Raw genomic sequence first — 24,799 nt, 5'->3', positions numbered from 1 at the left:
TGACAATTTCCTAATTTCCCAACGTAAAATTACCTGATTAATCCTAAATCATAAATTTTCTCTTATCCTTTCATGGTCATTTTTGTGACAAAATTGATTTTTGACTACTGGAGTTACCAGATCTCAAAAAGGTGTATTTGGTAATTTAATTTAGAGGACAGTAGTTTAGTAGAAGAACAACCTGTATGAAACTGCTTGCATCAACTGATTTGATTAAACCGTGCTCTGCACAAATAATGCAATCCATCATTTATTATAGGATAATGGAACAAACCCAGCGTGAAAAGAGAGGAAAGTCTGAATATAGAAACAATAACTTTAATATGCTACATCATGTAAATATAAAAGTATGATCAAAATAGTCTCTCACAAACATTCTTGTCATCCAATAACGTGTTAAAAAAATAAACTACATAGACAATCAATTTGTATAAAAGCAAAAACAAAAAAAAGAAAAAACAGGAAGTGATTAAAGCAGTACATTACTGGATCAGAAGAAAAACAATGTCTGCTGTTTGGTAACACAAAAAGCAGTCAGATCTAGTTGCATTTTTATTCCAGTGCTATGTGACAAAAAAATATTAACAAGTGAAACCCTGCTTGTTTTTGTTGTCAAATGTTAAGTATGAGGTGCAATGTGAAATAAGATTTGGCTGAAGCATCATTTTTACGTTAATGGTTGTGTTTTGAAGTGTCTTCAGATTCAAGTAAAAAGCTACACATGTCTTCATCATATCTTGTGCACAAACTTCCTTGTGGTTCCTCGATTACATTTAATCTCTGATATTATGAAGGTTTTATTGGTTTTTTTGGTATGTTTGCAAATTCTACTTCTGATTCTTTAATATCTCAATCATCAGTGAGAAGTTGTAGAAGAAATTAACAAATGCTTTGTCTGAACTTTTTTCTTTCCTCAATAATGTTTGTTAGTGGACTAGTGATCCAACAATAGTGCTACACTCTGATGTTCTTTGCATATAATTTTGGCAATTGCTCATTAAAACAGGTTCAAGATACCAGATTCCTCCTTTTATTTAATTTTGAATAAATAAGTGTTTCCAAAGAGTCTGAAGCAGGAAGGTGTTCTGTGATATCGCTGTACCCAGTTGTTCTCCAATCATATACATTCATCACACAGCTCAAACACTCTCACACAAAGCAAAAGAATACGCATCATAACAAATAAGGACTCTTTCACTGATAACGTCAAATCTCCATGGAAATGTCAATACGTTTTTTAAAAACTAACACTAGCAGAAAACAACAAAACCATAATACAGCTAGATAAATAGAGATGATTCAAATTTATATTTAAAAAAAGTAATAAGTTAAATCACAAACATAGCAAACACTTGTCGACCTGAGTGAAAAGACTTTTAAATAATTCACAGTTTAACAACTTCCTTCACACTTTCATTTCTTACACAGACAAATTGGAGGATGTACAATCACTGAATACCGTCAGTCTTTGGGATGCTCTTCTTTTGGTGCTGTGCTCATTGGAGTATGGAAGTTATTTATTCCCTTTTATAACCTTCATGGTCAATAGGGAGTTTAATTCTTGTTCTTTACATTTCCCTCTCTTCCTATTCCTCACTGTTCTTCTGCCTTTATTGTTGGGTATTTGTGGAGATGAACAACACTGGCCCTCTCCTGATAGGCTGTTGGAAGGCTGTGGTGTGAAGCTGACATTGCTGATTGGACCATAGGCTTTGATGGTGTGTTAATAGCTGACGTCAGGGCTTTCAGTAGTATGGTGGCCTCCTTCTGGTCCTCTTTCCCCTCACCCTCCAAAGTACGAGCCAGCCAGTGCTCTACAGCTTCCTCCACCTGAAGTGCTGTTGCCGTCTCCGCGAGTGTGTCGGCCTCCTGGCTGGCATCAAACTGTTCCACCATTTCTTTTATTTGTATGTTAATAGGAGACTTCATTTTAGCCAGGCAGCAGTTGTGCTGATGTATACGGAGGGAAAAGTGATGGAAGAAGGCCTGTGAGCACAGCTGGCAGTGGTAGGGGCGATCACGGCTGCTGTGGAGACGGCGGTGCAGTTTCAGGTGGATATACTGGGTGAACTTGGTGTTGCACAGCTTGCACTGGTAAGGTTTCTCTCCAGAGTGGAGCCGCAGGTGTGTTTTCAAGTTGCTAGTGCTACTGAAGCGTTTGTGACACACCTGGAATGTATGAAAGCAAAGATTAGCAGTCGCCAAAAAGACTGATTAACATCTTCATAAAATAATAATGACTGTGGCCAGGTTTATTCTAGAGTATGACGTTGTTTTGATGTTTTTCATAGTGCGACGTCAGTGTGACCATGCTATTCCAGTTCTCTGGGGAGGGACAAGTTCTATTCTCACTCTCGAGATTCACACCCAGAGAGTCACACTAGCACACAAAAGCGTAAAGTAAATTAGACGTTTGACATCAGAAAGGAATGTGGGCGTAGTGTGTCTGCAGCATGTTTGACACACTAGCAATGTCATGGTAGATGCTGTTATGAAATAGACAGAGGGTTGCTTTTTTTTCTCAACATACCTGACATTCATGTGGCTTTTCCCCTGTGTGGACTAGGTGATGCTTCTGGAGGTGGGCTAGCTGGGTGAAACTCTTTTTACAAAGGTTACACTGGAAGGGTCTCTCACCACTGTGCACTCGGAGATGGACCTAAACCGAGCATAAGATATAATGAAGACTGAAATCAAATGTGAAGTGATCAGGAGCAGAATTCCATGGGTGAGGGACTGTTGCCCTTACCTTGAGGTTGGACAGCTGTCCGAAAGTCTTGGAGCAGATATTACATTCATATTTGATTTTTCCATTCTGCTTCTTCAGTGGGTAGGGGAGAGATTTGTGGCCAGGGCCATTGCGTGGTGCTGTGTTGCTTTTGTTTGTAGCTAGGCTCAGATTCATGGCTTCTTCGCAACCAGAGGGAGACTGTTCCGGAGACTGATGTTGACTGATGGGCTTTGGTAGTGGGGAGAGGTCTGGGGTTGCTGGGGTGCCTCGCGGTGGTGACACATTTGGTGTTAATTCTTTCAGACCCCCCTGTGGAGATGCAGGGTATGGAAGGGACACCGGAAGTAGATTAGGCTGACCAATAGGTGGATATGGGAGACCATCTGTGCCCAGGTAGCTGCTATATCGGAAGGATCCCCTAGAAGGCAAAATCCCAGGAAACGGAGGGGAGTATGAAGGTACGAGGATGCGAGGATAGTGAGCGCTGTAATGTGAAAGGAACGGGTAAGTGGGCTGGAGTGGTCGAGACTGGGGATACAAGGGATATGATGAAATAAGGCCCTCCCTGTGACCGTAGAGACCATGGAGGTGAAGAGGGAGATTTCTGTGAGAAGATGGGAGGGCAGAGTGGTGATCTGGTAAATATTGGTGATGTAAGCCAATGCTGGGCTCTCTTTGCTCGGGTTGAGGGGAAAGAATGATCCCCCCGTCTTTTTGATCTCTGTCACTCTTCATCTGTTTGTCAACCTTTTTACTGAAATCCACAATTTGCTCGTCAGGAGTGTCAGGCGGAGTGTCTCTCTCTAACATCTCCACATCTATCTTCTCTTCTTGTTCATCTCTTTCTTCTTTTACCATCTCCTTTGTTCTATCTTTAAACCAAATCTGCTGAGGTAGTTGCTGTTTGGTGTAATCCAACTCACGATCTTCATCAGAACTGTATTCTGTGAGAAAGACATTCAGAATGCACTGAGAATTAAGCAAAAAACAGCATCAAATTGAGAAGATTTTAAGATCATTATTTCATTACAATATCTAACTCATCCATAAATGATGTGTCTGATGTGTGTCTCTCCAGTATACTCTCTCTTAAGTAAATGAGCATAGTTTTAGTTCTGACTTGACAGGTTTATGATCGTCAATCATAGCAGTAAATTTGTCATGGGAGAATAGGTTGGAGGTCAAGCGAGCAGAAGTTTTCGGAGTTATATCACAGATGAGCAGCTTTACGTCAACCTTCTGAGTTTCATTTGTGCAATGTCTTCTAGGTATTCTTTTTACCATACTGGCCGCAAGAACATGTGAAACACTTCTTCTTTTTTTCCCTCTGCTTTAAAGAAATTATTTTCTACGTATTGCAATTAAAGTCATTTTAAGGCTGGTACCAATATTTCTTCATATTCTAGGATATTTGAAAAAGATGAATTGGACTTAATTCAACTGTAAATTTTATTTTAATAAAAAAATATATTTATAGAAGACACACACACACACACACACACACACACACACACGCACACACACACACACACACACACACACAAATCAAAACATGTTGCAATGTGTGTTAGTTTATCATGACTTCTAATTGAGTTGTCAATCTAAATCACCTTCAGGAATACCAGAAAGTCAAGCTTGAAAGACTAACATTGAGCAAACCTGAACTTTTTTTTGGGGGGGGGGGGGGGTAAAGGTGAAACCTTTTAAAGCTCTTGATAAAACAATGTAAAGATACCGCCTAACGTTAGTCACCAAGGTGAATGCCGATGCATCTGGTGTCTCTAGTTGAGTCACCAGACTTTGTGGCAACACAGGATAATGAGGGTATGACTTGCTATTCTACTAATAGATGAAAACAAATGAGTCATAAAGATACTTTGACTGGCCATTATTGCACTTATGTTTCTCAAGTCCTTTTAAAAATCCTACCTCCCACAAGGTAGTGAAATTTTGATGTTTTCTGTGTCCTGATATAATCTGAATGGAAGAAGAAACACCCTCACACCAAGACGGCTCTGTTTATCAGAGATAACATTGTGTTTTCTCACTGGAAGGGAAGAATAACTTTCCATTCTGAAGTAAAAGTAAAAAGTGTTTTACTGATTGTATCTATCCTGTCTTGAAAAATACCTTTTGGAATATATTCTTGAAATCTATATAATTTGTAATTCCAACAGATTTTGAATTAAAAATATGAAAATTTCATTAGAAAGGGAGCTCAAGTTCAGCAAATATGATGGTTGCTTTGGTTGTATATAGTCAAGAAACTTTAATTCCAACAGCCTGTGCTGTATTTAAAATAATTATCAAACCTTTCATACAAATCATGCACATTTTTGGATATTTTTTTGTTAAACTGGAACAAGAGTTTGGAACTCACTGTGCTTGATGGAAACCTGCTGGCTGCAGAGTCTCTGGGCAAACTCCTGGCTGTACCACACCAGCAGCTCCTGATCGGGCTCAACTGGTCGGATGGTGTAGAAGTAGATGTCCTCGCTGTTCTGGCACGCCACCAGATTTTGTTCAGCCAGAGAGCGGGCCGGGTTGACGTAACGCATCCAGTTGCTTCTGTGGATGTCATAACCATCAACAAAGTTCTGAAGCTCCCCATCTCTATAAATCTGAAAAAAAGAGGTATATAAAAGATGAACACAGAATATTAAGCCACCAATTTGTTTCCAACACAGTCAATATATTTTTGTTGTATATTACAATAATTGACAGTTCATGGAGTAAACAGGACAAGTATTTTAAATAATGCAGCGTCAGTACTGGATGCTCACATTTTTAGGTGCAATTTAACAAATACACAAAGCAGATTAAAAGCCACATTAACTAATAAATAAAGGAAAAACTAACTCATCACCTCTGCCATGTACAGTAAAATATCCTTTATCCTCTGGTAATCAGTATGACAGTGTGACCTGCGCTCCTGTGACCTGCTCCCCTGCAGCTGAGCTCTGTGTTGTCTTCAGTGTTGAACTCGTGTATGTGTGTGTTTACGACTGTCGTCACCATATTTGAGCATGAGCCATGAAGGTGTGGTCTCTTTTCCTTTCCTTCTCATTTTTTTTTCTTTCTCCCTCTCACTTCTCAGTATTTTGATTTTTTCTGTTCTGTTACTTCAGTTAATGGTAGATATGTAACTGCAGAACATTTTCAACAAAAAGAAGAAATCCTTTAGTTTCTGAAAACCAACATAAGAACAGGAAATGTAAGCGCCTGAAGGTACTGAAAGACAACCAAAAGCACAAAGTGACACACACGCCTTTGACCACACTACCACTCTTGTAATCAAGATAATGATTACAGGAGAACATCAAACTTTCACTGTTGGCCAGGCAGGAACTTCTCTTTCACACGTTTACAGGAAATAAGGTCGGAAGGAAAATATGTGGGATGGCAAAAAAAAAAAAGTCCTCAAGAAAATGACTCAGCAGAAAGAAAAAAAATTCCTACATGACAAAATCTATGACAGGATGAGACAGAGAAAAGAAATTGAAGATAAAAAAAAGTGGTGGAATGACAGGAATTATTTTGGGCGTATGTATACAATAGCCCCTTCCTTCGTTTATGTGACAAATGTCACATAGAATCTGTGTGCCAGTAAGGTTCCCACTGTTGGAGCTTTGATTCATTGTACCAGAAACGTTTTATAACTTCCTCTAAAATTTTGACCAAAACCCCGCACTCCAGAGTCCGTGTGAATATTTCTTTTCTGATGTATTGACCTGGGATTGTTGTGAAACGTCTGCATCTCAGCATCCAATCGTTTTTTCATGAATGATTGCAGAAAAAGAAAATATGTCCTTAGTTGCTCCTCAAGCTTCACTGTCTCATTTACTTACATTTAGGTTAGACTTTCACATTCTTGAGAATATACAGTATGACTACATTACAAACAGGTACAAATGCAATCATACGTTGTGTGTTTTTCTTACCCTCCAAAAGTATTTCCTGTTGGCCTGTTTGGGGACATTGTCTTTGGTGTAGATGTCTCCTTGCAGGGGTCCAAAACGTGTCCCCTGAGGGATATACTCTTTGCTAAACACACCAGTCACCTGGAATATGGAAGAAATAAATCATCAGTGGCCTTTTAACATCCAAGCCATTCCACTTCTTATGTAGATTATGACACAGCAACTCAACATAGCTTTCGCTGAGCAAAATAAAAGAAATTTTCTGGTCGTGGGCTTTGTCCCACTGACCCAGACAGATCTAGAACCACGTGAAACCTATGAGGTGGCACACTTTGGACACTAATGAGTTTAAAGAATGAAGAGAATTACTTTCTCTGACCTACTCCACTGATCTCTGACCTACTATCCTCACACACACCGGACAGAAAGGAAGCAGTGTTACCTGTTGCTTGTCTTGTGAATTTCATGAATGATTCACCAGGAGCCTTCATTTCATTTAGTGTTTTAAAATCATAAATTACTTATGGTATTCTAAAAAAACACACGGGTTGTATGAGAGCATTTAAAAGGTTTATCCATTATAGAAGTTCCAAGAATACTTTAAAGCTTGTCTACATTATATTTCTATAGGTAGAAACAATCACAGAATGATAACATAATAATATATGATGCAACAACAAATTTGCCCTGTTCTGCATGTTAATGAGTCATATCTTCTGAGATGGTCTTTCAGTTTGTTGCACAAGAAAAATACATCTAAACTGAGGACATACACAATATGTCCGTGTTCTCTTTGTTTTGCAACCATATTTCGGATTTTTTGTAATCATGAAAAGAACACAGCCATCCACGAAAAACACATTAATACAATTAATATCTCTATCCACCACCCCCGTCTATAAAGTCACACAGCCTCTCTAAGTTGTAATTTCTGTCATTTGCAATTACAACTTATACTGACCCCAAAAGGATATTCACTACATCCCTTGTAAAAGTGAAACCTTTTAAAGAAAACCATACACACGAGCACGTTGTCGTTATTTATCTCACAGTGAATTGTGGAGTCAACACTTGTAAAACAATATTTAAGCAATTGATTGGAGAACCAAAAGGTCAATGGGACCAGCGTGAGTCAGTGTTTGTCAAGCAGCCATCGAGGCAAGTGAGGTGATTCCTGGTGCAATAAACCAGTGTGACAGAAACATTGTGTTTCGCTGCCGTTGCGTGACTAACGAATGATGCTTATCCACTCAGTGCAGTAAGGTTGGCAGGAGGAGTGTGGTCGTTCTTAAGAAGACCCACGCTATCACACTCCTGAACGCCCTCCTTTTCTCCTACCCTCCCCCAATGTCCTGTCTTTTCTTGACCCTCTCGAAATAGCTTGTGTGCTCGCCAGGTCGCAGCCTGATGCCTGGCCGGCTGCCTAGCCCCAACGAAAGTTAATCATCTGGTTTTAACCTAAATCCCCCCCCCCCCAGTCACCCTCCTCTTCCCGGCGTCTTCCTCCCTATCTATCCACTCCATTGCTTCCCTCTCTCAGCTCACTGGCACCCGTTGGTAGCCCCCATCTGCTACCTCCCACCCTCACCCCCTTCCAATCCATCTTCACATTTCCTGGCATACTTTGGAATTTAAATGAGAGGAAAATTAAATGTGTAAAAATATTAGGAGTTAAAGGAAGGTAGGCAGACAATCCTCCTTGTGCTCCACAAGTATGGCCAATGTGTTGATGTTGTTTCATACTTTTTGCTGTACTGTCTAATGTACTTTCTGTGTTGTCCTGCCTGTGTTGTACTGCCTGTGTTGTACTGCCTGTGTTGTACTGCCTATGTTCTACTGTCTGTGTTGTCCTGCCTGTGTTGTACTGCCTGTGTTGTACTGCCTGTGTTGTACTGCCTATGTTGTACTGTCTGTGTTGTCCTGCCTGTGTTGTACTGCCTGTGTTGTACTTCCTGTTGTCCTACCTGTGTTGTACTGCCTGTGTTGTACTGCCTGTGTTGTCCTGACTGTGTTGTATTGCCTGTGTTGTACTACCTGTGTTGTACTTCCTGTTGTTCTGCCTGTGTTGTCCTGCCTGTGTTGTACTGCCTGTTTACCGTGGGTCAGAGAGGACTACAATTTCATCTATGCTTTATGTCGTGCATATATGGTACACCTGACAATAAAGCTGACTTTGACTTTTTGACTTTGATGTTGTGTTTAAGTCAGGACCTATGTTTGGCTTATTGTCAGAAAAAAAAACAAGAGTATCAAGTGCTCACCAATCGGAAAAATCTCTTCCATTCAAACATTTCTGATAGATCTCTGTCCTTCATGAAAGGTGACACCTTAAGGACCACCTTGTGATCATTGCACAAAAGAAATTTTCCAGCTCACATGAGCCAAGGAGTAAGATTCGTATGACCGAGCATGTCGGAAGGGAAACCAGTCATTGTATGAAGGCCAGTTTAGGCAAAGAACATTACTGTACTGCCAAGTTTGCGAGTGTGTGCTTGTATTGATGTCTCATTTGTCATCTGAACTGTGTTTAGTTGTTGATCACATATTCACACACATTTGCGAGAGATTGCAAAGCCAGGTTTGGGTGCAGTGTTAGTGTATCAAGTAAGAAGTGTTTGAATTGATTTGAATTTAGAAGCCTTCAAAAAACATTTTAACAACTTTAATTTTTGTTTCTCATCTTGCAATGGTAAGTGTTGCAGTGCTGAGGAAGGGTTGAGAGGCTTATTGCTACACAAGAGGAAGTGTTACCTAGGTCAGAACACAAAAAGGAAGCAAAGTTTATTGCACGCATCGGAATCTTGTGCATACAAATAAACTGCAACAGGAGTCTTATAACTTTATCGCTCTTTCTTTTAAGATGGGTGTTCTGTTTTTGCCTGCAGCACAACCCTTGCTCTGAGATGTAATTACGTTGTCTTGCAGTTGGTAACATGCCCAGGTTTATATCTGATCTGACTGTGTTGCAAGCCAGTCAGCTGATTTCATGGAAATAGCCTGGAGATATCACTCTTCCTGACTCACCTGTGTGGGACAGGAAATGAATAGTGGAAAAAAGAAGATGCAATATGATTAGCTGGTGAATGTTAAGTTTCCTGACTTCTTCATCCATGTTTTTATAGTGCATTTCTGTTCTCCTAGACTCCTGGATTTTTGTACAAATAAGACAGAAGTACTAGGAAGCCGCACAATGACTGAAACATGAGGATGGCCCTTGACCTCAAGTTGCTGTGGCCTCATGTACGCGTTCACTCAAACACACAGACACATGCTGGACAATCTCCTGCGTGTGTGAAGAAATCCTTAGTCAGCAGATCTTTTGTTTCTAATGTGGATGGCCCAACATGTTATGTAACACAAAATTAATATTTTGAAGTGTAACACTAAAGCTTTTATCTCACTGACTATTCAAACACATATGCGGGTTGGTTGGCTGCCAATACATGCTGACTTGATTTGGATTTTTTTTTTATATATCATATTAAAAGAGTTTCTGCACTGAGTCAATTTGGGTAAACAAATTGCGGGAATGGACCTTTTCTTACCTCATTGTCTGAACTGTATTCAAAGGTGAGGTTACGTGGGATGGACATCATGGCTTTGGGCAAGCTGAAGCTGGGGTCAGATACCTGGTCTGGAACAATGTAAGTGCAATTGAGGGCAAAGTCCATCTCCTTCCACCCACTCATATCTTCTTGCGTGTTTTCCAGCTTCATGTTGACAACAAAAATAAAATAAAATTGACGAGCAAGCGATTCAATATTTTGAGATGTTTGGTTTTGTTTGGTTTGGGTTGCTTTGGTATAGAAGTACTTTGGTTTGGTTGGAGAGTACCCTTGTCTTATATTCACTGATTAAAGCTACAGATCTGAAAAAGAAAAGAAGAAGGAGGAAGAAGTTTGAGTGCCACATTTATACGTTGGTATCATGTTGACTGTGTGGGTTGGGGTACAAATAAAATATATCAGAAGAAACCATCTTTCATTACCTGTGTAGGCTGACAGCAAAGAATGTATTTCAAAAAATATTAAACGTGGATTTTATGTATGTAATTTCCAAAAATCCCAGATATTCCTATACTTTTTTTATACACAAAAATTTATTTTTCTTTTATTTAAAATGTCGTGTGACACTCCTACTTTCAACAGTCAGTTTGACTCGTGAGAAAGATATTTATTTGACTATGCTTAAGGATAACAGTCTAGGTCACTTGGTCAGCTTGAGTTTTTTTTAAACTTTTCTTTTATCATTTATCCGTCATTAAAAAAACAAAAAACAGGACTTACTTTCACAAGTTCATTCAGCTGTAGGATCTTCATTTCTTTGGCTATGTCATCTTTTGATTGCTCTTTAAGTGTTTTCAGCTCTTCAGAGTTGCTCCACTTTTTCCAGTATTTCTTTAGGGATTCCTTTCTGCTAGATTCCCCAAGTGTTCGATTTTGCTCTGTCAACTCTGTTGCTGTCAACAGAAACTCATGAGCCTGGATTGTGCCACGCTTTTTTAGCCCAAGGCCCTGACCAATCACAAGCCACCGCGGTAATGTGATTGAGCCATCTGACACACAACTGTTGGTTTTGGAAAACAACATCAGTGACGTATACACTTGGTCTGCAAGTGGCTATTGTGATGAACGCTTGCTCGTGTATACATACACACACTTCCATACACACACAAAGAAGACATGTTAATGAATGAATAAAGGATGAACAGATGGCTGGCCTGTTGCCACTGAAAAACACACTCATAGACTTTTGCTTGGGTTGGCACTTAATGAGCAATCTGCTTCCGATGTATCTCCTTGACCTACATCTCACTGTAGACCATCTCCAGCTAAGACCCTTAAGACCCCAGCCTCACACACAAATACACACAGTTGCTTTATAATTCCGTAACCAATACAAATGCAAGCATGTTTTTCTTCTACATTTCAAATTTATTTCAACCGAGAAGAAAAAATTAAATATATTCAAAAAATTATATCTTAGTTGTTGTCCACATAATTCTGTGTTTCAACAAATGCTGCACAGAAATTAACACTACAAAATATGTATTTTGTATTTGTTCAGCTTCATTTTGTACTAACAATGTGTGCAGCTTGACAATTATTTAAATAAAGGAAGAGTAGTGTTATGTGTACCTCTTAGATACGTTTTCTTCAGTTCTCTTTTGTAGTGTATCAAAGTTAAAAATAATGTTGTCATGACAACCACAGATACATGCTCTTTGCTATTTGGAGCTCCTTGATCATTCACAGGTACAGGCATGGATGTAGGGCAGGTCATCATGGCAGGACAGAGATTTAGACACCTGTCTGGTGAGCATCCCCTTTACTTTCAGACACACTCAATATCTATATTGAGCTCTGGGTCAAGATAACCATGACAGGAGAGAGCTGCAGCAGACAGAAGGGTTTGCACTGGTTACATCTGTGTAGGTAGAGCTGTATCCTGTGTCAATCATTCTTCTTGATTGACATCTAGAAGGGCATAAAATTTATGATCTTACTAATCATGTTCATGCACACACCCATTAAAATCAGTTCAATTGAATGAAATTGCTTCATCTTTAAAAGTATCATAAAAGCCCACATTAATAATATTTAAATTTCATGTGTTAACCCTCTTCACACCCTGAAGAGGAAGGCTATATTATATTATATTATATTATATTATATTATATTATATTATATTATATTATATTATATTATATTATATTATATTATATTATATTATATTCTGAGACAAACTAAAAGATTTTTTTTCCAATTTGATTGAATTGAAAAATAAATAAAGCTGAAAACATTCTGGAAGAATATAGCACATACATAAATATATAATAATCATAATGTATTTTAACAATCGTTACGTTTGTCTGTCCATTAACCCTCTTCTGTCCTCTTCTTTACTTGAGTGGTGAAATAACAAATTGGCTGCCATATGGTGAGACTGCTATTCCAAGTGTGGAGCTTTGCTGTTCAGTGTGGCACAGTGGTTAATGGTGATGGCATAAGTGTGCGTGTGTGTGTGTGTGTGTGTGTGTGTGTGTGTGTGTGTGTGTGTGTGTGTGTGTGTGTGTGTGTGTGTTTCTGTGTGTGTTTCTGTGTGTGTTTCTGTGTGTGTGTGTCTATGTATTGAACATGGAGGGAGGGGAAGTGGAGATGTGGGCTCTTTCACTGGCCTGTGCCTGACTGGGCTAATTTCTCTAATTTGCAGACAGTCTGGGCTCAGGCTCATGGCTCAGAGTCTAAGACCCAGCACTCCAGGATAGCAGGCTAGTTCATCACTCTTGCACATACACATCCAGGATATTAGTTCCAGACACACTTTTCTTGGGAGGGAAACCTGTCTTGGGGAGTGAGATGAGGGCACCAGACAGGACAAGAAGGATAAATCAAGGAAAGACCTGAGGTCAGCTGTATTAACGCTGTCTGCGACAGGAAATCAGACAAAGTGATGTGACCTGAAACATGGCATTATTACTGTGTGTTTATGGTACCTGCATGTCTTGTCTACTTAATTAATGGAATTTTGTACTACTCTATCAGATACCATGAAGAGAGAGCTGCCATGTGTTCCACCACTCTGCTTGATTTTATGAGGGAGTTAAAATTAACTGTGGCTGAAAGGATAGTTAAAAATAATGTGTTTAAAAATAGCAAGAATAAACAGTTAGGCGACAGTGCACGGAACTTGTTTTTTTATTTGAATGACAGTAAACACTAATTAAGAATGAGTAAAAGTCCTGTGACCAATGTAATACACTTGGTTTTATTGTGCCACATAAAGGTTGAGAACATGTTAAGGCTTGTGCTCTGTGAATGACGCAACACACCTCACTTGCAATGGTGATGAACCCACACAGAGCAACCAAAAGGAGGGACGTTAGTTTTAAGCAAACACAATACAATGAAGGGCAATTATATAGTATAATAATATTGCAATATAACATAAGATCCAATATATTCTATTATAATATTCTAAAGTATTAAACGCACTTCTGAAGTATTGTTAGCTTTGTTCATTATTTACTTCCACCCTGAACACCTCTGTTCATTATTTTTTATCAAGTTCTGACGGCATCACATACAATGCTTACTTAAGCCCTTTGAATTTAAACATAACTTTACATTATATACCATGTTAAAGCACTGAACCACTGTGAAGGTACACCAAAGAACAAAAGTTCATTTTCGGACATGGTGGGTCTCTCTCTTTGTTGTAAAACAAATATGATCATTAGTAGTCAAAGGTAAATAATTCTCTTGTTTACCCATCGCTAACCACTAATTTCACCACCACGAGCCCAATTAAGCCAGTTTGCACGCTCTGCGAGTGATGTTCATATATATAAATATATATATATAAACTTATCATCTACCTTCACCTTGTACAGAGACCTCTGATGCTGGGGGAGAGAGAGCGTACCCTGGACAGGTTATCAGGTCATCACTGGGCCGACACAAAAGGCATTTACACCTCACCTTTAGACAATTTAGAGTCACAGATTTCCCTATATTACACAGAAACACACACAGAAACACACACACACACACACACACACACACACACACACACACACAGACACACACACACACACACACACACACACACACACACACACACACACACACACACACACACACACACACACACACACACACACACACACACACACACACACACACACACACACACACACAGATATGAGGCAGCACAGAGAGACTCTGCCATTTTTTGGCTTTACTGAGAATAAACACAATGGGATGTTGATTACAGGACTTTAAGATACTAACAGTATAAAAATGAGAACAAGTAATCAAAAGTGTATTAAAAAAATATAAAATGAATATGAACACATTTTATTTGCATATGACATGTTTGAGATTCAAAGAGGAAAACTGAAAATCATGTGGCTAGAAGTGTTTTTGTTTTCATGTGATTTTTCTTACAAATATTCCCAAATGTTTCAACGTAATCTGATGCATTTCTGTCTAACAAAAACGAAACTTAACTGCTGAGGAGTTGTGTCATCAGATTGTGTTGGTTTGCTATTGGTGATAAAGAAAGTGCAAACAAAACAGTCTAGAAACATTTTGACAACTCAGATTGGTTGAAAGCTGTTAGTCCATGAATCAGAGATCCATGGGGACATGTCTTGCTCCAAAATGTAAGAAATCTATGGAACAAAGATTATGTTGTTTTCCATCAGTCACTCTTATTTTCTATGTGTCCTCAATTCATCACATTCTATTGGTTCTCCCTTCCATTGGTGCTTATCCAGATATTCTGCGATAGGCATTAAACAGCTGAGCAGCAGATCCTGATAAAGAAAAAAGAGGATTATTTGGCTGTTTTATTACTGCGATACGACAGTTGTTGTTAAGCAACCACGTACACATTTCCAGGAAATAGAACACTGATAAGAAGCCAACAGAGAAACATCAGTTTTTTAATGGGGGAGTTGTTGTTTTGGACTGACCAGCTTAGTTCTTAGATCTCTTTAAACAGGAGGCTTATCCCCACGGGTTAACCCTTAAATATGTAAAGTTTTATCATTAAATTGCATAGGCATCTGATTTTCTGGAAGCATTTTTTGCTTTCTATTTTATTCTTTCTATTTCTTTTGTTTAGGGATTGGCCTTCTTGCTGTCAGTAGTAAGTCATCACATGGCATAATTTAATGTAGAATAAATTAAATTACTGTGTGCGCACAGAGGCAGGATACTTTGATCTGTTGTTTGTATGCCAAACATCAATAACATGACCTTCTAAGGAAACATGTTTTACATCAATTTTTTGATTCACCATTCATGACTTATAGTGTGACACAGAAAACATCCTTCTTTGTCCCAATGATTAAGCGCTTCTTCGGTAAAGGCATTTATGTGGCAATCACAATTACATGACACATAAAAACTACTTTAAAGCTTACGAGAGCAATCATGTTGTATTTAAGACAAAAAAAAAGCCTGCATGGTATCTATAGATCATTGAGGTCAAAATACAGTACATAATCCAGATATAATTTAAAACAGGAAGGAAAAGAATAATCTGTGACAATCCACAAGAAAAATACTGATGCCCAAGTCCTAAAATGCGTCTGAAAGATTCTTAGCATCAGAAGCTGAAATCCTTATTTTTGCCATCTGTCTGGAGATTGACTATATTTTTATCCCCACCTGATTCCACCACTTACAACCTCCAATTTATATTCTCTATCAGAGGCCTAAAGGTTTAAGGGTTCAGTGCCATATCTCAGCTGTTCCTAGGACAGCACTCTTTTTAGCCTGACATCATGAAATCTGCTGGAACCACTCTCCCAGTTTGGGGAGCGACACTCCGAGTGTATCCACTTTCTACATCTTTCCAGCTCTTCCTTCAATCCTGGGTAACTCACTTCAGGATGGTTCAGACTGGAAACAAAAGTCCTACTAAAGTCCATCTTTATAACAAGAATCAGAGTTGCTGGCTTTCTCAAAAGCTGTTTAGCGCAAATTAAAATAACCCATCTGATTTCACACCTTCTCGAGTTACATGCCTTCACATATGCAGAAGGAAGGAGATAGAGGCCGAGGCTTCAACAAACAACATCCTTATCTGCTCGATCATCACCTGTCTGCTATGTACTTGTTAACATTATACACATCAGGGTCGTTTTCAACTTTTCTGTCTGAGAGTTTGAGGAGATATTTATGCTATTTATTTAATCAAGCATGACACAAATGAATCTTTTAATCATGTCCCCAAGTAATGAAATTTATGGTAAACAACAAGTCAAATAATCTCTACTTATTTTTTTAGAAAATAGGACAAGCCTTTATGTGTTCATATTTATGAGAGACATTTGCCATTTGAAAAAACCCCCAAAAACCTCAATTAAAGCATTTTTGTGATTCTCCATGAGAATGCTCAGGCTTACCTAAACTGCAGTTTAGGTTATTCAAATATGACCGGACAACATTATGTTTCTCAGTACCGATACTTGTGTGTTTACATTCAGATGATTCTTTTTCTGTCAGTTTAGATCAATTTTTTAAATCTTTCACAAGAACATCAAGTTCTCAGTGATCTTGACTCAAGTTCAAAGAAAAACTTCCATTGATTTCAATCATTGCAACACTTTCATTATTGCAGATGTGCAGTAAGTAAATGCTGTGACATGCATGAAACTGCACGAACTGTAATGACGAGCCAGTGTCTGAGTCAGAGGAGAAAGAGGAGAAATGAAAAAGTTCCACAACCTGTTGAAACAGTGAAGCATCTGTTGGACAACTGAGCAGCCAAATCTGATGTAACAGATAATCCTACAATCATTCCTTTATTGCTGTGACACTACAAATACCACAATATAAAGCATTATTTTAAAAATGGTCAAATATATCACAGAATTCAGGAGGAGGAATCACTCTTGGATGTAAATGTGAACTGAAACATGACAGTCAAAACAGACACTGCATTTTACAGGCAGACAAGCTGAAATGGATAGGTACAGATTGTTTCATGTTTATTGTATGTATATTGGATTTTCTTCTTCCAGTCCAATCCAATCCAATCTTTATTTGTTGAGCACTTTACTGCAACCGCAGTGCTGTACAGGTGAATAGATAAACAAGAACAAACATAAATAAAAGACAAAATGGCTCAAATATTATAAGTAAAATTAATCAATTAAAAACATGAAATATGGATAAAAACAAAATCATACAATCAGAGCAATAAAAAATAAGATAAAATAAGATAAGATAAAATAAAATCCAGTGTCTATCTTGAAGAAAAGCTTGGTGAACTGCCCCCCCCCCATGTTAAAGCTATTTCCCTGTAACTTAGTTATCATATTTGACCATAGGCTTTGTTTTAACGTGTAAATCACTTCTTCTTCTTTTCCTTTCGGCTTTTCCCTTCAGGGGTCGCCACAGCGAATCAATTTCCTCCATCTAGCCCTGTCCTTTGAATCCTCTTCTCTCACACCAACTACCTTCATGTCTTCCCTCATTACATCCATAAACCTCCTCTTTGGTCTTCCTCTAGGCCTCCTGCCTGGCAGTTCAAAACTCAGCATCCTTCTACCAATATATTCACTATCTCTCCTCTGGACATGTCCAAACCATCTCAGTCTGGCCTCTCTGACTTTATCTCCACAACCTCTAACATGTGCTGTCCCTCTGATGTACTCATTCCTGATCCTATCCTTCCTGGTCACTCCCAGAGAGAACCTCAGCATCTTCATCTCTGCTACCTCTAGCTCTGTCTCCTGTCTTTTCTTCAGTGGCACTGTCTCTAGACCAAACAACATCGCTGGTCTCACCACAGTTTTGTACACCTTTCCTTTCATTTTAGCTGAAACTCTTCTATCACACATCACACCTGACACTTTCCTCCACCCGTTCCATCCTGCCTGGACACGCTTCTTCACCTCTTTTCCACACTCTCCATTGCTCTGGACTGTTGAGCCTAAGTACTTAAAATCCTCCACCTTCTTGATCTCTTCTCCCTCTAACCTCACTATTCCACTTGGGTCCCTCTCATTCACACACATGTACTCTGTCTTACTGCGGCTAACCTTCATTCCTCTCCTTTCCAGGACAAACCTCCACTTCTCTAGCTTCTCCTCCACCTGTTCCCTGCTCTCACTACAGATCAGAATGTCATCTGCAAACATCATAGTCCATGGAGATTCCTGTCTAACCTCGTCTGTCAGCCTGTCCATCACCATGGCAAACAAGAAGGGGCTCAGAGCTGATCCCTGATGCAGTCCCACCTCCACCTTGAACTCCTCTGTCACACCTACAGCACACCTCACCACTGTCTTACAGTCTTCATACATGTCCTGCACCGTTCTAACATACTTCTCTGCCACTCCAGACTTCCTCATACAATACCACAGTTCCTCTCTGGGCACCCTGTCATAAGCTTTCTCCAGATCTACAAAAACACAATGCAGCTCCCTCTGGCCTTCTCTGTACTTCTCTATCAACATCCTCAAAGCAAATACTGCATCTGTAGTACTCTTTTTTGGCATGAAACCATACTGCTGCTCACAAATGTTCACTTCTGCCCTTAGTCTAGCTTCCACTACTCTCTCCCATAACTTCATTGTATGGCTCATCAGCTTTATTCCTCTGTAGTTGCCACAACTCTGCACATCTCCCTTGTTCTTAAAAATGGGCACCAGCACACTTCTCCTCCATTCCTCAGGCATCTTCTCACTATCTAAGATCCTGTTGAACAACCCAGTCAGAAACTCTACCGCCACCTCTCCTAGACACTTCCATACCTCTACAGGTATATCATCAGGACCAACTGCCTTTCCACTCTTCATCCGCTTCAATGCCCTCCTCACTTCATCCTGACTAATCTTTGCTACATCCTGGTCCACAACAGTCACCTCTTCTAGTCTTTGTTCCCTCTCATTTTCCACGTTCATCAACTCTTCAAAGTACTCTTTCCATCTTCCCATCACACTACTGGCAACTGTCAATAGACTTCCATCCCTATCCTTAATCACCCTAACCTGCTGCACGTCCTTCCCATCTCTATCTCTCTGTCTTACCAACCGGTATAGATCAGTCTCTCCCTCCTTACTGTCCAACCTAGCATACAAGTCATCATAAGCTTCTTGTTTGGCCTTTGCTACCTCTACCTTCACCTTACGCTGCATCTCCCTGTACTCCTGTCTACTCTCCTCAGTCCTCTCAGTGTCCCACTTCCTCTTGGCTAACCTCTTTCTCTGTATACACTCCTGTACCTCATCATTCCACCACCAAGTCTCCTTATCTACTTTCCTTCCAGATGACACACCAAGTACTCTCCTACCCGTCTCCCTGATCACATTAGCTGTAGTTGTCCAGTCATCTGGAAGCACCTCCTGACCACCCAGAGCCTGTCTTAACTCCTTCCTAAAAGTCATGCAACACTCTTCCTTTTTCAGCTTCCACCATTTCGTCTTCTGCTCTGCCTTTGCCCTCTTCATCTTCCTCACCATCAGAGTCATCCTACACACCACCATCCTATGCTGTTTGGCTACACTCTCACCTACCACTACTTTGCAGTCACTGATCTCTTTCAGGTTACACCGTCTACACAAGATGTAGTCTACCTGTGTGCTCCTACCTCCACTCTTATAGGTCACTCTATGTTCCTGCCTCTTCTGGAAGAAAGTATTCACTACAGCCATTTCCATCCTTTTTGCAAAGTCAACTACCATCTGTCCTTCTGCGTTCCTCTCCTGGATACCAAACCTGCCCATCACCTCCTCATCACCTCTGTTTCCTGCACCAACATGTGCATTGAAGTCTGCTCCAATGACAACTCTCTCACTTCTAGGCATGCTCTGCATCACTTCATCAAGGTCCGACCAGAATTTTTCCTTCTCCTCCAGCTCACATCCTACCTGTGGAGCATACCCGCTAACAACGTTGAACATCACACCTTCTATTTCTAGCTTCAGACTCATCACTCTATCTGACACTCTTTTTACCTCCAGGACATTCCTAACAAACTCCTCCTTCAAGATAACTCCTACTCCATTTCTCTTCCCATCTACACCATGATAGAACAACTTGAACCCTGCTCCTAAACTTCTAGCCTTGCTACCTTTCCACCTGGTCTCCTGGACACACAGTATGTCTACCTTCCTCCTCTGCATCATGTCAACCAACTCTCTACCTTTTCCTGTCATAGTTCCAACATTCAACGTCCCTACTCTCAGTCCTATACTCTTGGTGTTCCTCTTCTCTTTCTTCGTGCAAACGCACTTTCCTCCTCTCCTTCTTCGACCAACAGTAATCCAATTTCCACCGGCGCCCTGTAGGTCAACAGCGCCGATGGCTGTCGTTGTTAACCCGGGCCTCGACCGATCCGGTATGGAAGTCATAGGTTTGATTCGCATCTTTGATTTGGCAAAAGTTTTACGCCGGATGCCCTTCCTGACGCAACCCTCTGTATTTATCCGGGCTTGGGACCGGCACAATAAGACACTGGCTTGTGTCCTCTTGCGGCTACATTAGTGTAAATCACTAAGGTAACATAATGTTGCTTTCTCCAATTTATGAGTATTGCTAAAGTTCTTATTGTTAAACCGTAAACATTTATCCAGGGTATGTCAAGTTTTGGACTACTGTGGTTTGAAAGGTGTGATCTCAAGTAATTTGATCTAAAAATACAATTGTACTCATAATTCAGACTTTTGAACATATCAAGGCCTCTCTGTTCTCTTAGGCAGTAACTGATTCCAAGATTTCTCATAAAATAAAATAATTGTTCTGCATGAACTGATGGTTCCACCAGCTTTTATCACATTTTGTTCCTGTTGTCATTCGTATTTCTAATATTTTAGTCTATTTCTGCCGTCTAAACGATACCCATCCCCTAACAGAATATTCCATCCAGTAGGGTAAGATCACATGAGTGGGGGAAGACAGTTGGGCACTGGAAGACAGGAAAGATGGGGACAACTAGAATAAGAAAGAGGTGATGTAAGGGGATAACAAAGTAGTAAACAGGTGGGTCCCCAACACACACTCACACACACACGTACACACAACCTGACACAATCTCACAGACTACCAGCTAAACAGAAGGACTTTAGCCAAGATCTGTCTGGGAGACAGCGAGGGGGATTTCAGTGCCAAATCCATCGGATCAATAAAAACGTCTGCTAATTAATTCTTCCAGAAAAAGGGGGGTGAGGTTGGGATGAGAGTGAGACAGACATAGAGGAGAGGGAGAAAGAAAAGAAAAATGCCCGACTGGCCATTGCTGATTCAGAAGTCCATACAGATAAGGACAATCCGCAGATAGGACTGCCTGCTGTGGAAATCAGGTGAAGTACATAAGGTGACGCGCTACCTCACTCTTTGGGTCAGACTAAAGTAGCCTTCCAAGGAACTTCCCTCGCTCCATCACTCTCCTCCCCACTCAAAGGCAACCTTCGAGGCTGTAGCGATCAGTTTCTCTGACCCCAATCCCTCTTCCTCCCACCTTTTCTTTGCCCCTCCTCCATCTTCCTCTGGACATCACCACTTTGACCTAAATCTCCTCATTTAATCTTCTTCACCGTCTTCTTCTCGTCTTTTGGATAACAATCAACCCCCTAATTGTCTTAATCTCACTGGTCTTTTATTGTCCGTGGCACATGATGCATACTGCAGAACAAAAACATTGCCCACAGATCAATACTTGGCATCAGGCCACAGCTCCCATCGTGGTCTTTGTCAATTTCAGATAATTTAAAGTTGAACTGGAGTTCTTATGGGATTAATTAAGAATAGAATAAATAAAGAGGTTTGGAATAATAACAGACTAATAATTTATATTTATTAAAAAACAATCATTACAGCATTTACTATACTTTCACAGTACAGGTGACGGATGATTTCATGAAAAGGTCTGGTTTGAAGGCAGCAGCATGAGCCAGCAGCAAACATCTTTGTCAAATCTCGCTCAAACCTCTCGTTGTGCTCTCTGAATAAAACAAATCAATTTGAAAAATGAGGAGCTTATGGACCAGCGCTCTCATTTGTATTGCAATATGGCTTTTGGGACCTGAGGGTAAGATATTAGCTTCAGTGGGGTGGTAAGCTCAGGATCAGTCTGAGGTTAGGAGGTGATTTGTGTATGATTTTGAAATGACGACTGGAGACGATAGTCTAAATATTCAGAACAATAACGGATTATCTGTTTCAGTGGCAGCGCTCTGCACCATCTGTTGAGGCGTGGGGTAGGGGAATTAGCAAATGTGATCATTTTTATAAATATGTGTTTGTGCACATGTTTACATGGACGTACCTTTTTTGTTGTTTTCAGTTTCCAATATACAGTATATGAAGACTTTGCCACAAGAAATGACACAAACCGGTAATTTTTTTCTTTATTCAGCTCCTTTTCACTTTTATACATTTTTTCTTGGGATTTTTATTTTATCCTCTTATTTTAACACCTTTGTTTACAACATCACATCGTTTTTCCATCCCGTTGTAACATGAACAACTCAGCGTCTGCCTACCCCCCCCCGCTACACCCCCCCCCCGGTGAGCCTGGTGCTACAGTCAGATGACTGACTCTGGCCTTGTGTAATCTGACATGGCTAATCTAATCTGTCTGTCTTTGCAGATTGGCATATTACCTGGGTTTTTCCAGCCAATTAGTCAATCTGCACAGCACGCCACAAAAACCAAGTCAAAGCCAGCCACCGTAGGGGCCCGGTCGCGTCTAGCCATGCTGCTGCAGGGCTCAGTGATGGCTAAGGCTGTCTGGGGCCCCAAATATCTGCTTTCATAACAACCCATCTGCCTTTGGCTTGGCCTGGTCCACTTTCATCCCCTGCAGCTCCAATGATAAGAGCTACTCTGTCGGCTTCACTGCCAATTAGAGCATGTGTTGTCATGCAGTTGTTGGTAATGACCGAAGCGATGATTCATCACTGGGTGATGTGGGCTACGTTTAGGCTAAATGTTGTCCAAGAATTAAAATTATTTGAGAGGTGGGAAATGCTTCAAGGAACTATGTTGATGTTGATCATAAGCATCCTCTGGATCCAAATTCTTGTTCAAAACAATTTTTGGCATTATGTGAAATGTAAAATGCAGATTTGTAAATGTATATACTTTATTAGTCCCCGTCTGTATGATGTATGATTTATGATGTAGTGTCATATATATATTGTTTATATACATACAGTATATATAAACGTTTAAATTACCGTAAATAATAAGATGAAAAGTCTGCCGCTATATCACAGAAGTCGTTATTCGTGTGTGGTTCCTGGATCTCTCTCTCTCTCTCTCTCTCTCTCTCTCTCTCTCTCTCTCTCTCTCTTTCTCTCTCTCTCTCTCTCTCTCTCTCACTCTCTCTCTCACTCTATTTATATATATATATGTATATATATACATATATGTATATATATACACATACATATAAATGCATGTATATATATATATATATGTATATATATATTCTATATTTACAAAGTGTATACAGTAATACACATATATTTGAATAATTTCTCTTAAACTTGTATAAAATCTTTACATTGTACACAAACACATCCATTAAAAACCATTGAGGCACAGATGTAAATACACTTAACAAGGTCAGAGGCCTTCTGACAGCTTGTTTTCTCATCAAGCCAATCTGCCTTAATCACCTTAGCTAAATTAGTTTGAAATTAGCCCTCTTTCTAACGCCCCCCTTTCCTCCTCCTTTTCTCCACAGTCATTTTCACAGCTTTGTGGATTAGACAGATTACACTCTGAAACTCTGTTTTTGTTCTTTCTTTCTCTTGCTTCATTTGAGTCCTCATCTTTTTGTTTTGTGGGGCTTTAATTCATGCTGTTGTCACTCTTTGTTTTACCGTCCGATAAGCTAAAGCTCAGCGAATAGCACAACAAATGGATCCAGGTGAAGCAATTTAATCATTTTCATGCAACCAACTGCGGAAAACTAACATTATGTATCAGTTGGTAATTTAGGGAATAAATAATATGTCGTCAAATTGACAATGAGGTTGAGAGTTTATTAAAGTGTGGCAAATTACATGGTAACACCCTCAAATAAGAAACTACTTTCTTGGATTTCAGTTTAGTAGTACTTTAATTTAACATTCATGGGTTTGCTCATGGAAATGTTTTTACAGCCAAATGTTGACATTTCTGCATGACAGAACAGCTCTCAAGTGTCTGCTTTTTTGATTTGATTTATATTCCACGAAGAAAAAACAGATACGTAAGGCTGTCGGGGACACATTTACATACAGAATGTCTTACAATCTTCTTTATCAATTAACCACTTTTTGTCACCCATTTGTCATCAGATGAGATCTGCATTCACAGTACGAAGTTGTGAAACGAAGTTGTGAAACTCAAGCTTTTGATGAAATGCTCAAATGCTTGATCATCTGGTGTTCTTTATCTTAACACCTCTCATGTCTGGTGAATGTAGCCATCCACGACCATTTGCTCTCCATTTTTCTTTACTTCTGCACTTCCTCTTGTCATTCCTTCCGCTTTCCAGACATCGGATGGTAACGTATTCAGTGTTACAGTATGTAACTGAAGGCCTGTCAACCAGCTGTGGCACTTTGACCTTAAGCAGCTCCCTAATGGTGTCACAGGTACTTATTTTTCCGCTGAATTATTTCTCCGTGGGATCA

The 24,799-nt window shown here is 39.8% G+C and overlaps 1 protein-coding gene across 2 annotated transcripts; it reads right to left on the bottom strand.

Annotated features, from left to right (window-relative positions):
• Positions 1-296: 296 nt before the first annotated feature.
• On the bottom strand, positions 297-11,113 carry prdm1b (PR domain containing 1b, with ZNF domain). Of its 2 annotated transcripts, XM_068333517.1 has the most exons (7): positions 10,938-11,113; positions 10,197-10,519; positions 6,673-6,792; positions 5,112-5,352; positions 2,750-3,675; positions 2,531-2,659; positions 297-2,169 (listed from the first exon to the last, which is right to left on the bottom strand). In XM_068333517.1, the coding sequence occupies exons 2-7, from the start codon at positions 10,365-10,367 to the stop codon at positions 1,594-1,596; spliced, it is 2,163 nt and encodes a 720-aa protein (XP_068189618.1). In that variant the 5' UTR covers positions 10,368-10,519; positions 10,938-11,113; the 3' UTR covers positions 297-1,593. The 2 variants fall into 2 exon arrangements, with proteins under 2 accessions (XP_068189618.1, XP_068189619.1); XM_068333518.1 differs by lacking the exons at positions 6,673-6,792; positions 10,197-10,519; positions 10,938-11,113 and adding an exon at positions 5,598-5,726.
• Between the last annotated feature and the right edge of the window lie 13,686 nt (positions 11,114-24,799).

This window comes from Antennarius striatus, chromosome 14 (genome assembly GCF_040054535.1).
Source record: "Antennarius striatus isolate MH-2024 chromosome 14, ASM4005453v1, whole genome shotgun sequence".
Taxonomy (NCBI): Eukaryota; Metazoa; Chordata; class Actinopteri; order Lophiiformes; family Antennariidae; genus Antennarius; species Antennarius striatus.
This window is presented reverse-complemented; position numbering and strand designations above follow the sequence as displayed.

Excerpts from the sequence above, each read along its gene's own strand:
- prdm1b (XM_068333517.1), bottom strand. The coding sequence starts at position 10,367 with ATGAAGCTGGAAAACACGCAAGAAGATATGAGTGGGTGGAAGGAGATG. Across the intron at positions 6,793-10,196 it reads AATACAGTTCAGACAATGAG|GTGACTGGTGTGTTTAGCAA; the intron begins GTAAGAAAAGGT and ends TCCATATTCCAG. Across the intron at positions 5,353-6,672 it reads ACAGGAAATACTTTTGGAGG|ATTTATAGAGATGGGGAGCT; the intron begins GTAAGAAAAACA and ends TCTTTTTTTCAG.